The 18114-nt window shown below is 38.7% G+C and overlaps 1 protein-coding gene across 6 annotated transcripts in view; it reads right to left on the bottom strand.

Moving 5' to 3' along the window:
• Positions 1–18114, bottom strand: part of fbxo25 (F-box protein 25) — a 50856-nt gene that overhangs the window by 5378 nt on the left and 27364 nt on the right. For 2 of the 6 annotated variants that reach the window (XM_008118425.3, XM_016996966.2), the window contains 3 exons: positions 12978–13162; positions 8626–8808; positions 7532–7675 (listed from right to left, as the gene is read on the bottom strand). In XM_008118425.3, the coding sequence (XP_008116632.1) occupies positions 7532–7675; positions 8626–8808; positions 12978–13162 (512 nt within the window). Of the gene's footprint in view, positions 1–4994; positions 5022–7531; positions 7676–8625; positions 8809–12977; positions 13163–18114 lie in introns of all 6 variants that reach the window. The other 4 variants (XM_008118417.3, XM_003215494.3, XM_062982732.1 and 1 more) reach the window with 4 other exon arrangements.

The following is an 18114-nucleotide window of genomic DNA, read 5'->3' as shown; positions in this document are numbered from 1 at the left end:
CTGAGTCCCTGGCGGCGTAGTGTGTTACTGATGGTAGCCTTTGTTATTTTTATTTTATTTATTTATTTATTTTTCAAACTTATATGCCGCCACTCCCCTAGGGCTCGGGGCAGCTTACAAGACCCAGCTAAAATCAACAATTTAAAAACATCTTAAAACATCTTTAAAACATCTTTAAAAATATCTTAAAAACATCCTAAAAGCACCTTTTAAAACATCTAACAGAACTCAAAGGCCTGCCGAAACAGGTGTGTCTTACATGCCCTGCGGAAAGCCGACAAGTCCCGCAAGGCACGGACTTCAGGTGGCAAGGTGTTCCAGAGAGATGGCACCACTGCTGAAAAGGCTCTGCGTCTAGTTGCTGTTAGACGCAAGGCCTTAAAACTGGGGACTTCCAACAGGTCTTGGTCCTCAGAACGGAGGGATCTCTGGGGTTTGTAGGGAGTGAGGCGTTCCCTCAGGTACATCGGCCCTAGACAATGTAAGGCCTTAAAGGTAAGTACCATCACTTTGAAAGTGATCTGGTGCTCAATTGGTAACCAGTGCAGCTGCCATAAGATGATAGCATGCTCATAGGACTCCATAAATGCCCTATAAGCTGATCTCGAAGCTCTGTCATGAAGTTCTCGCCACACGCCCTCTAGCCGTCTCTTTTCCCGCTTCATCGATCGAAGTTCCTCGGTGAACCAAGGAGACCGATTTCGGCGGGGTTGGAGAGGGCGTCTAGGGGCGATTTTGTCGAGTGCATTGGATAGCCTGATGTTCCATGTGTCCACCTGCACATCGATCGAGTCGCTGACAGGCTCCAGATCCTTCAGAGCATTCTGGAACCTACTAGGTTCCATAAGTCTTCTTGGGCGAGTCCAAATTGGCTTGGTGCCCTTGTCAGGTGGGTAGGCATGCTCCAGCCTGACCCTCAGGGCACAGTGATCCGACCATGGAACCTCTATAATAGAGGCTTGGGTCACTTGAATTCCTGCGCTGAAGATCAAGTCTAACGTGTGTCCTGCCTGATGCGTGGGCCCAGTACTACAGAGCGAGAGTCCTAGTGTCTCCATAGTGGACACTAGGTCCATAGCGGCTGCTGAGCAAGAGTCTGTATCAGCGTGGACATTGAAATCCCCCAGGACGATAAGTCTGGGGAACCTCAAGGACCACTCCGACACAGTCTCGAGCAGCTGGGATAGGCTGTCTGCTGGTGCACTAGGCGCACGGTACACCAGTAGGAAGGCTATGCTCTCAGGGGAATCCCACACCAGACCAACACTTTCAATGCCAAAGATGTCCAAAACAGGAACTGCCCTAAGAGAAAAGCCTTCACAGGAGAGCATAGCCACCCCCCCCCCCCCCGCCTCCCACTCTGCATCTGGTGGGTGATTACATAACCTGGAGGTGTTATTTCCTGGAGTAGGATCTCATCCCCCTCTTGGATCCAAGTTTCTGTGATGTTGGTCCCAGCTCTCTGCAGGTCATTCACTAAGCCCCCCCCCCCCCCCCCCCCGGTGTGGTTTTGGGATTTTTGCTCACCGTTCTTGTGATCATTTTGACCCCACGGGATGAGATCTTGCGTGGAGCCCCAGATTGAGGGAGATTATCAGTGGGCTTGTATCTCTTCCATTTTCTAATTATTGTTCCCACAGTTGATTTCTTCACACCAAGCTGTTTGCCTATTGCAGATTCAGTCTTCCCAGTCTGGTGCAGGGCTACAATTTTGTTTCTGGTGTCCTTCGACAGCTCTTTGGTCTTCACCAGAGTGGAGTTTGGAGTGTGACTGCTTGAGGTCATGGACAGGTATCTTTTATACTGATAACAAGTTCAAATAGGTGCCAATACTACAAGTAATGAGTGGAGGACAGAGGGGCCTCTTAAAGAAGTAGTTACAGGTCTGTGAGACCCAGAAATCTTGCTTGTTTGTAGGTGACCAAATACTTATTTTCCACCATAATTTGCAAATAAATTTGTGACAAATCAGACAATGTGATTTTCTGGATGTGTTTTCGTATGTTGTCTCTCATAGTTGAGGTCTACCTATGATGCCAATTACAGGCCTCTCTCATTTTTTTTAAGTGGGAGAACTCGTACAACTGGTATCTGACTAAATACTTTCTCCCCCACTGTATGTAGAAAAGTAGGGCCTTCTTGAGAGCAAATATGGTGTAGTGGTTTGACTATTGGATTACGACTCTGAAGAGCCATGGAAATTCACTAATTGATCTTGGGCAAGTCACTCTCTCTAAACTTCAGAGGAACACTAGGGCAACCCCCATTCTGAAAACTCCTGTCAAGAAAACCCTGTGATAGATTTGGTTTAGGGCCACAACAGATCAGAAATATGTTGAAGACATACAAACATACACTGCCTTCTTAGGAGAGCCTAGATGACATATGTGATAAAAGGAGGGAGACCTCTGAATTATTTAGGGTGCAGACAGGAAAGGGCTTTGTGGCCATGGTTATAACTCAGAGCTTTCCAAACTTTCCAGACTTTTGTCATTTATCCGTATGTTCATGCAACACAGCTACAGACAGCAGCTGTACAGACACAGACACATCAGAAATGAAGATAGTCTTGGGAATGTATGTCAATCTTTTAGAAATCATGTATTTTAAAAAATATTATTGAAAGGTTTTCATGCGACACATTGTGTCTTCATACACTTAGTTATAACAATTTATGTATGTGTCCACATGTCTCATAAGGGGTTGGCTTAACCTCCAGTTTAGTAGTAAATGAATTACTGTGGTGTAAAACAATGTGTATCTAAAAAATGTGTCACCAACATGAAATGTTTGGAAAGTTCTGCTCTAACTGACCCCTTGTATTTGTCTGGGAATGAAGTGTTTCTCTATGCTTGAAGTGGACCATATTTTATCAAACTAACTTCCCCCAAAAAATAAGACGTGGTAATATGGGGCAAACTTTGGGCCACAATCCTAAGAAGGTGGGATCTAAATCAAATTCATTACATTTGATTCACTTAATCTAGTGCAATGCAGTTGCCCTCTCTCACCTCTACTTTTCATCTTAGCAGCGGAAGTCTTGGCAAGAAGGATTAGAACCAATGACAACATAGAAGGCTTAACAATAAAAAAATTACAAAATGAGACTGTTTGCAGATGAGTGATATTGACTCATAATTCTTCAAAGAATATACCAAAGAATTTGAGAAAATCACAGACTTATCTATAAACAGAGACAAGACAAAGATTATGACATATAACATGAGCAAGAAGAACCAAGAAACTCTGTCACAAGAGGTAAAAATAGATACAGTAAAGAAAAGAAAATATTTGTGAATTTATGAGACAAACAATAATTCAGACTTATTCAAAAACAATTATTAAAAAAATGTGGAAAGAGATGCAGTAGAATTTACAAAAATGGAGCAAACCAGAGCTGTCTCTATTGGGCAGGAAACTGGCAATGAAAATGAACATACTATCTAAAGTGTTATATTTCTGGAATAAAAACTGACAAAAATCATTTGGAAAAATTAAAAACTTAGACTTAAAATGAAAAATTTGCAGTCTAGTGCAGTGCAGTGCAGTTTTTTTCCATTTGCAAAACACTCTGCCAAAAGGTTGTTTCCCAAGATGAGGAAGAAATTGAGTAGCGATAGCCAAAGTTAAGTTTCCCATACAGTACCTTTTTATTACGTTCCTCATTTAAAACACTAGCTTTCCTCAATCCACCCACTATGGAAACTGGAGGATTCAGGATTGGGAAAAGCTGTCAGGAAGTATCAGTCAATATATAACAAAGGATCAAGAAATTATTCAAGGCATTTTAGACATCCATATCTGGGCAGAAACAATCTAAAATAAATCTTAAAATTCTTGCTCCTTAGGAGATAAAGAGACACCCTCTTCTGACTTAGTATCTGACAGAGCACATTTTCCTGCCTTTAAGCTAACTGGAAACTGTGCTTGCTTACATTAGAAAGCTAAACGGGGGGGGGGGGGGGGGGTTGTTTTGTTTACAGTACTGTACTTAAAAACTGTAACCTAGACATATTATACATTACCCAGAGCTGAGAGAACATGCTTGGATTTAATAAATTTCATTTACAAAGAGGCAAAGCCAACCCTCACATTTGTTGGGGTAGGGGCACAGGACTCCCATGAAAGTGAAAAACCATGAATAAAGCAATGTCTATTATTTTTATGTGAGATACACTTCTCTAGGAATTTATACCTCATCCAGTATGACTCTATAATGGCCTACTTCCACCAGAATCGCATTGGGAGGACCTAGAGATTTCTAGAAATCTCTAGATCCTCCAGCATGACTGGAGCAAATTGAGGACCTAGAGATTCTTAGAGAGAATATTTTCAAGTAAATCCATCAATAATAAAATCTGCAAAAATGAAACCACAAATGTGGATGAGTAACTGTATAGCCCAGACCCAACTGGGGACTTATGTTGACAGAGGAAGCCCAGCAGAGGATCAAGGAAGACCTGAGTAACCCCTTCACCAGAAGCAAGATCTTCCCACCTATACTTATATTATCTAAAGCTCTGCTTTGGTGGTTTTTTTAGTCCTCTGAGGCAATTACTGAAGGTGCACATGGGTGATGTGTCAAAGGATTGAATCCTCTTCTTTAAGCCACCTTCTGGAGCCCCTGGTGGTGCAATGGGTTACACCCTTGTGCAGCAGGACTGCTGACGAACAGGTTGGCCATTCGAATCTGGGGAGAGCAGGTGAGCTCCCTCTGTCAGCTCCAGCTCCTCATGCGGGGACATGAAAGAAGCCTCCCGCAGGATGGTAAAAAAACAAAAACAAACAAAAAACGTGCGTCCCCTGGGCAACATCCTTGCAGATGGCCATGTCTCTCACACCAGAAGCTACTTGCAGTTTCTCAGGTTGCTCCTGACATGGAAAAAAACCCCACCTTCTGCCACTCTAAGTACCCAAGTGGTTTTTAAACATACTAGTCAGGCCCACAGTATGACACAGAAAAAAAAACCACGAAGAAAAGCGTGTGGAAGTACCTTGAGTAACAAAGCAAGATGGTAGTCCTTTTGAAGCCATGAGAGAAGAAACAGGAAGGAAGGCAGTAAAGCAAAAGAGAGGAAGATTTTACTAGACAGAATGACAAGAATTAGCAATGTTCAATACATGATTACAATTCTGTCTACTGAGCATTCCTATCTAGACAAGCCAAGCGGGGAAAATTATCCCTTAAAATACATTAAGAATAAGAAGTACAGTAGAGTCTCACTTATCCAACATAAATGGGCCGGCAGAATGTTGGATAATAAGGAGGGATTAAGGAAAAGCCTATTAAACATCAAATTAGGTTATGATTTTACAAATTAAGCACCAAAACATTATGTTATACAACAAATTTCACAGAAAAGTAGTTCAATACGCAGTAATGCTATGTAGTAATTACTGTATTTACGAATTTAGCACCAAAATATCACAATATATTGAAAACATTGACTACAAAAATGCGTTGGATAATCCAGAACGTTGGATAAGCAAGTGTTGGATAAGTGAGACTCTACATTCTGTATGAAAGTCAATTTGTTGCATTGTTTATCCTTTGACATACTAAAGGTCTTTGTTGGTGGAATTCAAATTAAAAATATGAGTATCAGCTCCTTTCTCTGCCTAAATCCAGCAGGTCATATTATTTAATTACAGAATCTCCGCCATCTTCACACTTCCCAAACGCAGGTTTATCTCAGGAGACGGTGCTTGGCAGACACTGTATCCTCAAAGCTCTCTTTGGAATTTGGTTGTTTTAAAACCAGTAGTGCTTGCTTCCAAAAAAAACTGGCATAATTTCTCATTGTAAATTATTTTAAAAGCTAGTAGTTAAACACTGTAGGTGGGAGGCTGTTAACCTGACTGTTACTCATTGCCAATGACTGACATTAAATATATCTCCTCTTCTCATCTCTTCGACCCTGTTTGCAGTTACCTCTGCCTCAAGGCATTTTCATTTGTGATACTTAAATCATCTCTGAGTTTTTCTGCGCTATTTATATGTTAAATGTCTGATAGCTGTTCAGAGGCAGGCAGCTGTCATGAGCACTGTACTCCTGCACTCCCTTTATAAAACTGATTGAAACAAGAGCTGCTTAATGCCCATGTGTGCACAAAAACATCAGTACCTTTAGCTGTTATGAAACATTGTAACTGATAGAATATAGCAATACTATGCTTTAGATTAGGGCTTCTTACAACTTTTACAGACTCATGACCCCTTTCCACCTGGTATATAAAACAGGTATAAAAACCAAACATTTACTAATAGCAAATCAGCATTTGCAAAGCTTGCTAAACAGGCTGATTTTCCTTTTTATGAAATACAGCTGAAGCATTTTCTGCAGAGTCCACCGTAAACCCTACACAAACAGTCAGATAAATATCTAAAACAGCCACGAGGCGGCATTCAGAAAATCTTCATTGTTGTGAAATTTTTCATGACCACAACATTAAGCTAAGGGGATCCCATTTGGGGTCAGGACTCACAGTTTAAGAAGCAGTGTTATAGATCAGCTATGATTGTAAACTAGCAAGAAAAGGATTGTCCTTTGTATCAGGCTTGTTCAGAAACTGAATGCTAGATAAGACAAGCCTTAGACCTTATTTAGAAAGGCTCTTGTGATGCTTACAAACCTTCATCAACCTATTCAACATGGTAAAATGTGGCTCTGGCAAGTTTAATTATTGGCAAGCTTAATGCACAATCAATCATCCTTCTAGCTTCAAATCTTGGGAAATGGGTAAGGATAGTATGACCAGTTGTATGTCAGTTTCCACCAAAAAAATAAGACTTGTCAAGGGACTAAGGAAGCTGTCTCAATCAGCAGGCCCAAGCGGATGGCTCCTGGTGCCTAAAAGCACCCATTCTACATTTAGACAGCTCTTCGTAACCTTTTAGTCTGGAAGAATATATGAAATAATTTTTAAGTCTCAAGGAACTCCTGCATAAAAGATGCCCCCCTGTTTTAGCAATCATGATCTCTACTGATCACTTGCATGATCTTAGGGTTCCAGAGAATCCTTGTGGAGAAACCCCAAATTAGAGAGGACAGCATGTCTTTTTTTCTTTTTGTCACTTGCCTAGTTTTTTAAAATTGTTGCTCCATTTAGGTTACACATATCTAAATGGGCAATATGGGACCCAAGCAGACCAGCATGACTGTAAGGGACAGTATTTATTATTGATTTATTTATTAAGTCAATTTCTGCTAATCCGGGTTCCATTTGGATATTTGGAAGAAGCTCAAAGAGAAGACAATGGAAGCTGGCACAACTCGTCATGTCAAAGCTGCTTTCAGTGTTGCATCTCTAAGTTTGCAATCAGTACGCTCTCAAAATAAGTCCCCCAAACAATTCACTAATAAATATAACACAATGTTTGATCTTTTAAATTATATATATGTTTTGAAAATATGGATATTTGAAAACTGTGATCACTCTAGAGAATATATGAAAAATAGTATTAGACACAGTAACATTCCCAGTGCTACCAAGTAATGGTTAAAACCAGTTATAACCAGTATTTTATTACCTTCCAAAAAAGAATACTGCAATGTCGACAAAAATGCAGGGTGTCTCCATACTGTTCCTTTATAGGATAACATTTCTGAAGTGCGAAGTACATCAGCTTCCAGTCAATGTGACCTTTTTCTGACAGAATAAGATGCCTACAAAACTGAACATAAAAGCCATCATGTTATTTCAATCAAGTCTGCGAAGAAATATCTAATGGCGCCAAAATGCTTAACTCCAAACATAGCTACAGAAAACTATTGTCAAAATTTAACACTAGATGATGATTTTGCTAAAAATGCTAAATTTCTGTAGTCACCCATTATCTTTCATCATAAGCACACTCGACTGAAAGCAAACTCCACAGAAATGAGTGGGGTTCATTTCTTTTAAAAGTAGACTTACAATGAACATGTGACAACAAAGGAACATTCTTTTCTTTTGCTTAAATAAATTCTATGATCTACATTATTCACAGACCTTTAAACAAATATGAAAGGGGTATGATTTCTTCTCTCTCTCTCTCTTTCTGTTGTATATCTGCTGTATTTACATAGAGCTAAATTTATACACAGTTGTGTCACTAGGATTGGTGTCACCAAATGTGGTAACTTATGGTGTCATCCCATGGACTATCTCTTGTACTAGTAACTAGACTATATAGAATCCTTAGCAATGTTTTTCTACTAATGTTATTCATAAAGCATATTTCCCATATATTATTGAATGCAATGACAAAATCAGTGACTACAACAAATAGCAGCAAGAAAAACTGCATGCTTCTAGTATGTGCAAACAAAAGAATATGATTCAATTTGTCATTGTAACTGGGCAATAATGACAGTTCTTGCCAAAGCACATCCACTTTGGAAGAGTCAGATAGTAAGGTAGCACAGTGTAAGTATATCAATATATGACACGTCAGTTAGCTTTACAAAAAACAATTCTGAGGTTATAACTAACTAGAAGTATATATTAAATAATAAAACAATAAATTTCTGCTGAAATACTGCACAAAACTTTTATCAACAGTCATTTTATTGTCACCCCTTCTGATCACTGCTTATGGAAGCTCCTGATATCTGTACAGATATATAGGAAGGCTCCTCTTACCTGTTTTTCAGCAAAATGGTACTGGCAGAGTTTTTTCCACAGCTGTCTGTCTTCGCTGAGCATATACAAAGTGGGAGTCACTTGGCCCAAAGTAATAATGTCCCAACCATCTGAAAATCTATACAAAATGTTGTTCAACATGTGCAAAGGAAGATCACTGAGTGTACATCCATTGTTGACCTGCTGCAAAGCAAGTTGATCACTGTTAGTTTGTTAGTTTAATGCTCAAGTCATGAAACACACTTTGATAGCACTGAAAACAACCTATGAATGTCTTTCACATAATCATGTTCCTGGTAACCTTCAACCAAAATGACATATAAGCTATTTAAGATGTTTCAAGACTCAGTTTATGTAACTTTACTTTTATTGCAGGTAGTAGCTGTGTGGCTCTCCAAATATATTTGGAAAGCAAATTTCTAGTATCCATTGCAACTGGCCAAAATGAACTAGTTCTATATCTGGAAGGCAGTGACTAATAGTATCCAGAGGGTCACATAATCTTTATATCTGCCTTATAATGTAGTATCAATTCTACTTCTACCAGAATGACAACAAGAAAACCATGCATATGAAGAGTTAAGTGATTCTTTCCCCTATTCAAGTGATTTAAAGCTATTGGTACAATGTAGTCTCTAGAAGCACTTAGCCCAGAAATTTCTCATCTAAGAAAAGAGCATACAGCATAGAGAACCAGTATTTATCTTTTTTCTTAACAGGCAAAGCAAATTATTTGCTACCATCGCAAACAGGAAAACATCTTTACAAATCATGTTTTTAAAAATTCCATTCTTCAAGTTTTTTTTTTTGATACATCAAAGAATATGTATGTTTTTAACAGTTATTTCAGCTATGAGATCTCCCACAATGCTTCACAGGAGATACCGGTGTTGCAAATGAAAGCTACTAGTGCCATTTATCTTGTGTTGTAATTACAGTTATGGTTATGGGCTAACATCTAAGGATGCAACAGCAGCTCAAAATCTAAAATCTGAAGTGGTTCACAAATCAATGTATTTTACAGGAATCTACATTAATTATTACAACTGATAAAGGTTATACCAGTGGGTCACTAGCCAAGGCATTATTATTCTGGCTGGATAGTGAATAAAAATTGCCCTTGTGTTTCTTGCTCAAAAATACTATCATGGGAAGAATATTTCTGGTTTCAAAAAATACTTTAGCATTTAATGTATGTATGTATGTATGAATGTGTGCGCGTGTGTACACACACACACACACATACAAACATGCAAGCCTGGCCCAGTTATACATACTGTAGTGAAAACCAGGAATGTTTATGAGTAGAGGGCATGTAGAGGTGTAGTTGGTTGCACTATGCAACTATCAGCTGAAAATGACAACCACAAGTTACTTCTGGTTGTGATTTCCACGTTAGTCCCAGCTGTTTTGGCGTGTTGCATCAGGTGTTATAAGTTAATTAAATACTATCATGATTAGGTTTAGGCAGATATTTGGTTCATATGGTTCTCCTGAGGTACATTTGACTCAAGAATTGGACTACAGGGTCTAATTTTTCTACTGACAGGGAATTAAAAGTAAAATCATTAACATAATTTATAGGAGTTCTTTATTTCATTTACCCCCATTGTAAAAAGGAACCCATTAAAGCTATACTAATTCAACTAATTATGACAAAGAAAAATCACTGCTCTTCTCATTATAATTATTTTTAATTGAATATTAGATTCATTATTGGGGGGGGAGTAAGGAACCCTTCTTGGACAAGAAAAATACCTTAAGCCTATTTTTCCTAAGTAAGTAAACATTGATTAAAGCCACAAGATATACTGTTGATATTTCTAGCATTTTATATTCAATAGCTTATGATATTATGGCTGTATCAATATGAATGCTTCTACTGGGCACTAAGTAACATTTAATTAGAGCAATCACATTTCCAATTTCTATTTATAGCTGAAAAAGCTGGACAGTGAAGAAAGCTGACAGAAAGAAAATAAATTCATCATTTATCTATTTCACTGTACACCAGTTTTCTCTCACAGCAGGACCCAGAGCAGCTTTTAGAGACAGTCAATTCAAAACATTCACAATAAAATGTAAAAACACTTGTCATATAAAACATTTAGTTTTTTAACAAACATATATTTAAAGAGATAAATAAAACATCCCAATAAAAAGCCACCCTGCTTATGCATCAAAAGCCTGTTTAAACAACAACAACAAACCTTACTTGCCTGCTTACTAAAGGAAAGCAAGGAGGGGGCCTGGGATGGTGGCAAGACTGAGGGAAAACATTTACCCTATAAATATTAGAACTCTGGTAGGTTTTCATGGGGTGATGTGGGTTTTCAGATAGTCTGGACCTAAGCCATACAGTGTGTTATAGATGATGACCAACACTTTGAATTGTGTTTGGAAATGAACTATGAAACGAGGGAGTTACATGATCCCTGAAACTTGTCCTGGTCAATGTTCTGGCTGCAGCATTTGAAGTTTCCAAACAGTTTCCAAAGGTAGTCCCCACATAGAGTGTGTTACATTAGTCCAAAGGGATTTAATCAAGGAATATAATATCACTACTATAGCCAGATCTGATGCCTTAAGAAACAAATGCAACTGGTGCATTAACTTTAGCTGTGGCAAATGCACTTCTTTCCACTGCTGAAACCTTGGCATCCAGGAGAACAAAATGCAATCCTGAGATTTCAGAGAAAGCACAATCCCAATTACCAGAGGTTGAATCCTTATTTCCTAGCCTGCCTTCCAAGTCTGGATTAAGTTTCAATTTCTCTCTCATCTGCTTCATTACTGACACCAGACACCAGTTCATTTAAAACGTAGTGCTGTAGAAGTTCTATGGACATTGTGGACTGCCAAAAAGAGGAATAAATGGGTCCAGGGAAAATCAAGCCTGAGCTATCTGAAGAAGCCAATACGACCAAACTAGGCTGTTGAACTTTAGATTGTATCCTGAGAAGACATGATTCTATAGAAAAGACAATTATGCTTTTGCAGTTTAAAAAAGTGAAAGACCACATTACAGATGGATCTCAGGGGTCTGCAACATGTTTGCAAGGTGACTTGGACATCTCTCATTCATAGGGTCACCACAGGTTGAAGTTGACTTCATGGCAGTTAACAACAACAGAAGTGTAAATGGCCTCTCTGGATTCTCCAGCTTACAGAAACTGGGGTACTATTTCATGGGATTTCAAATTTCACCCTAGCTTTGATATTAAATACTGTGTTTAGTTTTCATTAAATATATTTTAGATAGTGATAAGGGAAAATAATACAACCTTTTTGGTCGGGAATTTTGGATATGATATTTGTTTACTGATTGACTCATAAAATTATGGCAAAGAAAATGATACTCGTTCAGGCCTTGGTAGTGGGGTTATGTGTTTGTAAAATGTTCATTGTTTTCTGTTCTGTTTACACTGTGTTGTTAATGTATGTAAGTATAAACAAAACTGTGATCAAACATAATGTACTAAAATTCCCCACAAACACCAGAAAGATGGGACTATCTAAAACTTTCCCCTTTCATATTGCCCAATGATCTGAAATTTGGAGAAAAGACAAGGGAATAAATGATGGAAAAGAGTCCAATATGAATATGTAGGAATGCCTTATTGTTCTTTCTTCATATTTAGCCGTTCTAATGTGTTCTAATGGGAACTAGATAAAATGTATACTTTCACAGCTATGGAATATATCCAGGCGCTTAAACTAGTTACTTCTTCCCAATGGGGGAAAACATCCAACACTGAAAAGAAAACCCATCACAGCTTAGCTAGGTTGCAGTTTCAATTATTTAATGGCTAACTTTTTAAAAAAAGTTAAAAGATTTTATAACTGTTTCCCACAATTTGAGGTTGGGACAGGAGGGGAAGAGACACTGTTGAGAAATTTAGAGGAAAGGATTTTGTGCTTCCAAACTTTTTTTTTGAGAATCAAAGCTAGAATTTAATCAAGATGTCCAAGAATGCGTTAACAACCAAACACAAAAAGGGGGAAACAGCAAGAATTCAGTCTTTATGATCTCACCTTCCTGGAAAACTATCAGGAGGTCATTTACTTGTTTCACACAACTGTACTGGAAGATGGAGAAAGCTGAATGGACATACTACTCAATTGTCTTTTTTATCTTCTATTATTGAAGTGACACTCATTCGGTTCAATCCTCTAGCTATTTTGAGGGCACCTTTGCCAAACTCATTTTTAGCATCAGGATCTGCTCCTCTCTCAAGCAATAGTGTTACCAAGTATGGTTATTTAACGCTGCAATCATTAAAGGTGTACTTAAATGTTTCCATTATAACAAATCAAAAACATCAGTGACATAATATAAAAGCCAGCTATACCTTGGTCATCTGAAGATTGCTGAGCTGCTGCTGCCACAAAAGGATAGTCTCCAGCCGGCAAATCCAAATATTGATGTTTCCTACCAGCACTGACTTCCCTACGCCTCTTATTAAGGTGCAGAGTGTAGAACTCAGGTCTTGAAGGAGGTCTTTGATGAGACGTGGGTTGTACTGGTCTTCTAGAACTAGATGGGGAAAATTTAAAAACACATATGTATTTTGGGTTACTGTTATGTTCAATTTTTTAAAAGACTACGTTACAATCGAAATTTAGTTCTGTAAGATAAAAGTGACACTGCAATTTTCAGAAGCGTATAGTACATCTGTGCTCTTTCCTAATATATTATAGAAAGCCATACTCTGAATAAGACATCATTTCTATATTTCTCTATTACTGCCGATAATAATGCACATGTATTAAAGATTAGTAGAAGCTGAAGTCCAAAACCTCAAAAAGACTTTCCCAAACCAGCCCTGAATGAGATAGGGGAGCAGAATATGCAAACTAAGGAAACACCTTAAGATATCATGGAGACATTGCATTTAGGAAAGTAGATGCAACATCCTGCCTGCCCAGACCTCGATCAAGCAAAAGCGAAGATGGTGGCACTCATTTTGCAGTAATTGCATATATCTCAGTGGGTGCCTGACCTGTACAGCCATCTATGCAATTAGGGCTGAGAGCCTGCTGCTCATAATCTTGCTAGTTGATTCAAACATGGGAGAATCAGCTCTCCTGTCCTGTCACTTTTCAGTAAATCAGGCTTAAAGTTGCCTTACAAAGATATGCAGGTATACCTCAGTCCATTAAGTTTCTGACACAGAAGCCAATTTTTGCAAATTATCTTGCCTAGCCAACTGCCCCCACAGCATGTTAAAAAAAAGTCTAGACCTATAAGTGTGACAACCAAAATGGAAATCATAAAAAGGGGAAGCCTATAAAAGAAATTGCATTCCTGGATGCATTTTTGGAAGGAAAGTATGTAAGCAGAACTGTAGCCAAGGGGAGAAGGGTAAGGGTTCAACTCCTCCCCCCCCCCACTGAATTTTTTCAGTTTTTTAAAAAACTGGTTTAATCACGAATTTAACTGATTAACCAAATCCCCATGAGTATCCACTGAAGTTTATCTGTCTTGAGTGTCTACTGAAGTTTATCAATGGAGCCTGATTCTCAATTATTTTATGTTATGGAACTACTCTTCATGATTCGCTAAGAAAAATTTCACACACCCTCCATTTTTCTGGCTATGGTCCTGTATGTAAGCATGTATGTTTTTGTTGGCTGGTTTGTACCACAAAGGCTCCTACATAGCTTGATATATCTGGACCAAAGCCTGAAAAACTCCATCCCTTTTGAGCCCAAAGCAGAGGGAAAGTAAAAGAGCACAAAATCTATTTGCTGCAGATAGGTGAAGTGGCCCTGTCATGTGACTGGGAAATAAAAGAGTGAAGCATGTTATGTTTATTTAAGTTTAATTTTGGTTAATTTTTTGGATAGTTTTATAATTTTATATTGAGATTTTTTAATCCACTGTTTTGATTTGTTATTATTTTTTGGCACTGAATGTTTGTCACTTTGTTAACTTTTGCTGGAAACCGCTCTGAGCTCCCTCAGGGAGATAGGGCGGTGTAAAGAAGTGTGAATTTTTTAGTTTACAGATGCCATGTTTAACTGTGTTTTAAAAAGGGTTATTATTTCAGTTACTCAGCACTCAGAGGCTGGTTGCCATGGAGAAGGGGGCGGAGCCAACTGGGTTAACTGAAGAGAGTAGAATTGGAGGGAAACTCAGTGTGTGTGGTCAGAGAACCACAGGGAAGGTTGATTTTAGTCTGGGCTCTGGTGAAGCTCAGGGAAGGCTGATCCTAAGTTAGGGGATCAGGAATAAAATAAGTTTGGTGACTTATTTTAAGGTAGTCTGTAATTGGAGGAATTGCAGTTAAGACTGATTCTCAGTTGGAGAATCAGGGTGGCTCAAAGGTTGGATCTTGAGTCAAGTTTAAAGTAAGTTTGGTGACTTATTTTAAGGTAGTCTGTTTCCAGATAAGGAACAGATAGTCTGTGACTGAAATTCACAGGGTGACTGCAGGTTAAAGCAGTGGAGAAAGAAGTGACATTTTAGGAAGCTTGAATCACCTCATTCTGTTATTGCAACTGTTAGTCAAAGTGCCTCAAACAAGAAGAAAAGGTTGCTGTAACCATTAAGCTTGTGCCTGAATAAATGTGTTATTGTTCTTTTTAACATCTCAGCTTCTGTCATCTATTTTACCATCAAAAGCAAACAAGAAAGTAAGAAAAATAAAATTTTAAAAGTCTCCTCTCTAAGTAGCTAGTGGCTACATATTCCTATAGTGGTGGCAAGAATTGATGATCCCCTTGACATTTGGTGGCAGCATTATAAACATCTTTACCTCTGGTGGCAGCGTAAATAAACATCTTTAAATTTGATAGCAAAAGTGGGATTTTTTTTAAAAAAAGATTCCCCCCTGCCTGAGTTCTCCACAAATTGGTGGCAGCGGTGGGATTCAAAAGGATTTCTCCCCTGCCTGAGAGAACCTCAGTCGTTCTTAGCTCTTTACAGGCGGGTTATAAATATAATAATAATAATAATAATAATATTATTATTATTATTATTATTATTATTATTATTATTATTATTATTATATTTATAACCCGCCTGTAAAGTTTATCAATGGCATTGAAGAAGGCAATGGCATTGAAGACAGTGGCATTGAAGAAGGGAAAAATCATTGAAAGTGAGGGCATAAATATGCCCAATGGCCAAACAATAAAGTGTCACCAGCCAGAGGCCTATAAATATCTGGGCATACTACAGCTGGACAACATCAAGCATGAACATGTGAAAACTGTGGTCAGCAAAGAATACACACAAAGGGTCAGAAAAATTCTCAAAAGCAAGCTCAATGGAGGCAACACCATCAAGGCCATAAACACCTGGGCCATACCTGTCATAAGATATACTGCTGGCATTATAAATTGGACACAGGTGGAACTGGACAATTTGGACAGAAAAACAAGAAAACTCATGACCATTCATCATTCACTGCACCCTCGCAGTGATGTTGACCGGCTATATCTGCCTAGAAGATCAGGGGGCAGAGGACTCTTACAAGTAAAGCAAGCAGTCAAAGAAGAAGAACATGCCCTGGCAGAAGATGTCAAGCAAAGTGAAGAACCTGCTTTGATTGAAGTCAAAAATCAGAAACTCCTCAAAACACAGCAGACAAAAAACCAGTACAAGAAAACCGCACTACAAACTAGAGCTGACAGCTGGCACAACAAAACACTGCATGGAAAGTTCCTTGACAAAATTGAAGGAAAAGCTGATAAGGAGAAGACCTGGCTCTGGCTCACGAATGGGACCCTGAAGAAGGAGACAGAAGGCCTGATCCTTGCAGCCCAGGAGCAAGCCATCAGAACAAATGCAATTAAGGCCAAGATTGAAAAATCAGCTGATGACCCAAAATGCAGACTGTGCAAGGAAACCGACGAAACCATTGATCATATCCTCAGCTGCTGTAAGAAAATCGCACAGACAGACTACAAACAGAGGCACAACTATGTGGCCCAAATGATTCATTGGAACTTATGCCTCAAGTACCACCTCCCAGCAGCAAAGAACTGGTGGGATCACAAACCTGCAAAAGTATTGGAAAATGAGCACGCAAAGATACTGTGGGACTTCCGAATCCAGACTGACAAAGTTCTGGAACACAACACACCGGACATCACAGTTGTGGAAAAGAACAAGGTTTGGATCATTGATGTTGCCATCCCAGGTGACAGTCGCATAGATGAAAAACAACAGGAAAAACTCAGCCGCTATCAGGACCTCAAGATTGAACTTCAAAGACTCTGGCAGAAACCAGTACAGGTGGTCCCGGTGGTGATGGGCACACTGGGTGCTGTGCCAAAAGATCTCAGCCGGCATTTGGAAACAATAGACATTGACAAAATCACCATCTGCCAACTGCAAAAGGCCACCCTACTGGGATCTGCACACATCATCAGAAAATACATCACACAGTCCTAGACACTTGGGAAGTGTTCGACTTGTGGTTTTGCGAAACGAAATCCAGCATATCTATCTTGTTTGCTGTGCCATACAACGTCGTTGTGTTGATAATAATAATAATAAAGCAGATTGGCTGTTGCTAGGTGACATGTTTATAAGGGGAAGGAAGGAGGGGAAGGAAGGAGGGGAGGGAGGAAGGGGAAAAAGAAAGAGAAGGGAAAGAAAGAAAGAAAGAAAGAAAGAAAGAAAGAAAGAAAGAAAGAAAGAAAGGGAGGGAAGGAAGGAAGGAAGGAAAGGAAAGGGTATGATGGGAGAAAAGAAAAAAAACAATAAAGATATAAAGAAGAAGAAAGGGAAAAAGGAAAAAAGGGAAAAATCTGGATGGAAGGAAGAGAAGGAAAAAGTGTATGATAGAAAGCACGGAAGAAGGGAAGTAAAGGAGAACAGAGAGAGGGAGAAGTTATATGAAGGAAATAGAAGAAATGAAAGAACCACAAAGAATAGAATACCTGTATTGTCATTGTACATTGTACAATGAAATTAAATGTTTTCCCCCTGCACACATCACAAAACCATCCCTCCCTCCACACTGCCGCCACCACCACACAGCCCCCAAGAATAAATAATAATAATAATAATAATAATAATAATAATTATTATTATTATTATTATTATTATTATTATTATTATAAACAACTTTATATACCGCCCTATCTCCTCAAGGGACTTTGAGTGGTTTCCTACATATTAAAAACATAGTTAATTAAAATACAGCAATTAAAACATTAGACACCAAACAGATGTATACAACAAATAATCATAAAACACATAACTCACCATTTAAAACCTAATAACAGAACTCCATCAATGAATCCGAATACAGTGGCCAAGATTTAGCATTGAAGTGGCCAACTATAAAGTGCTAATTGTGCCAGGTATTCCAATACCGGGTGGACAAGGATGTATAAAAGGTTAAACAGGGCATAACTGAGAGTCTAAGGGACTCTATTAAAAATCTGCTTAAACCACCAAGTTTTCAGCTCTTTACGGAATGAGTGGAGGCTTGCCTAATCTCTCTAAGAAGGGTATTCCAGAGCCAGGGA

The sequence above is a fragment of the Anolis carolinensis genome, chromosome 1 (genome assembly GCF_035594765.1).
Source record: "Anolis carolinensis isolate JA03-04 chromosome 1, rAnoCar3.1.pri, whole genome shotgun sequence".
NCBI classification, from domain to species: Eukaryota; Metazoa; Chordata; class Lepidosauria; order Squamata; family Dactyloidae; genus Anolis; species Anolis carolinensis.
This window is presented reverse-complemented; position numbering and strand designations above follow the sequence as displayed.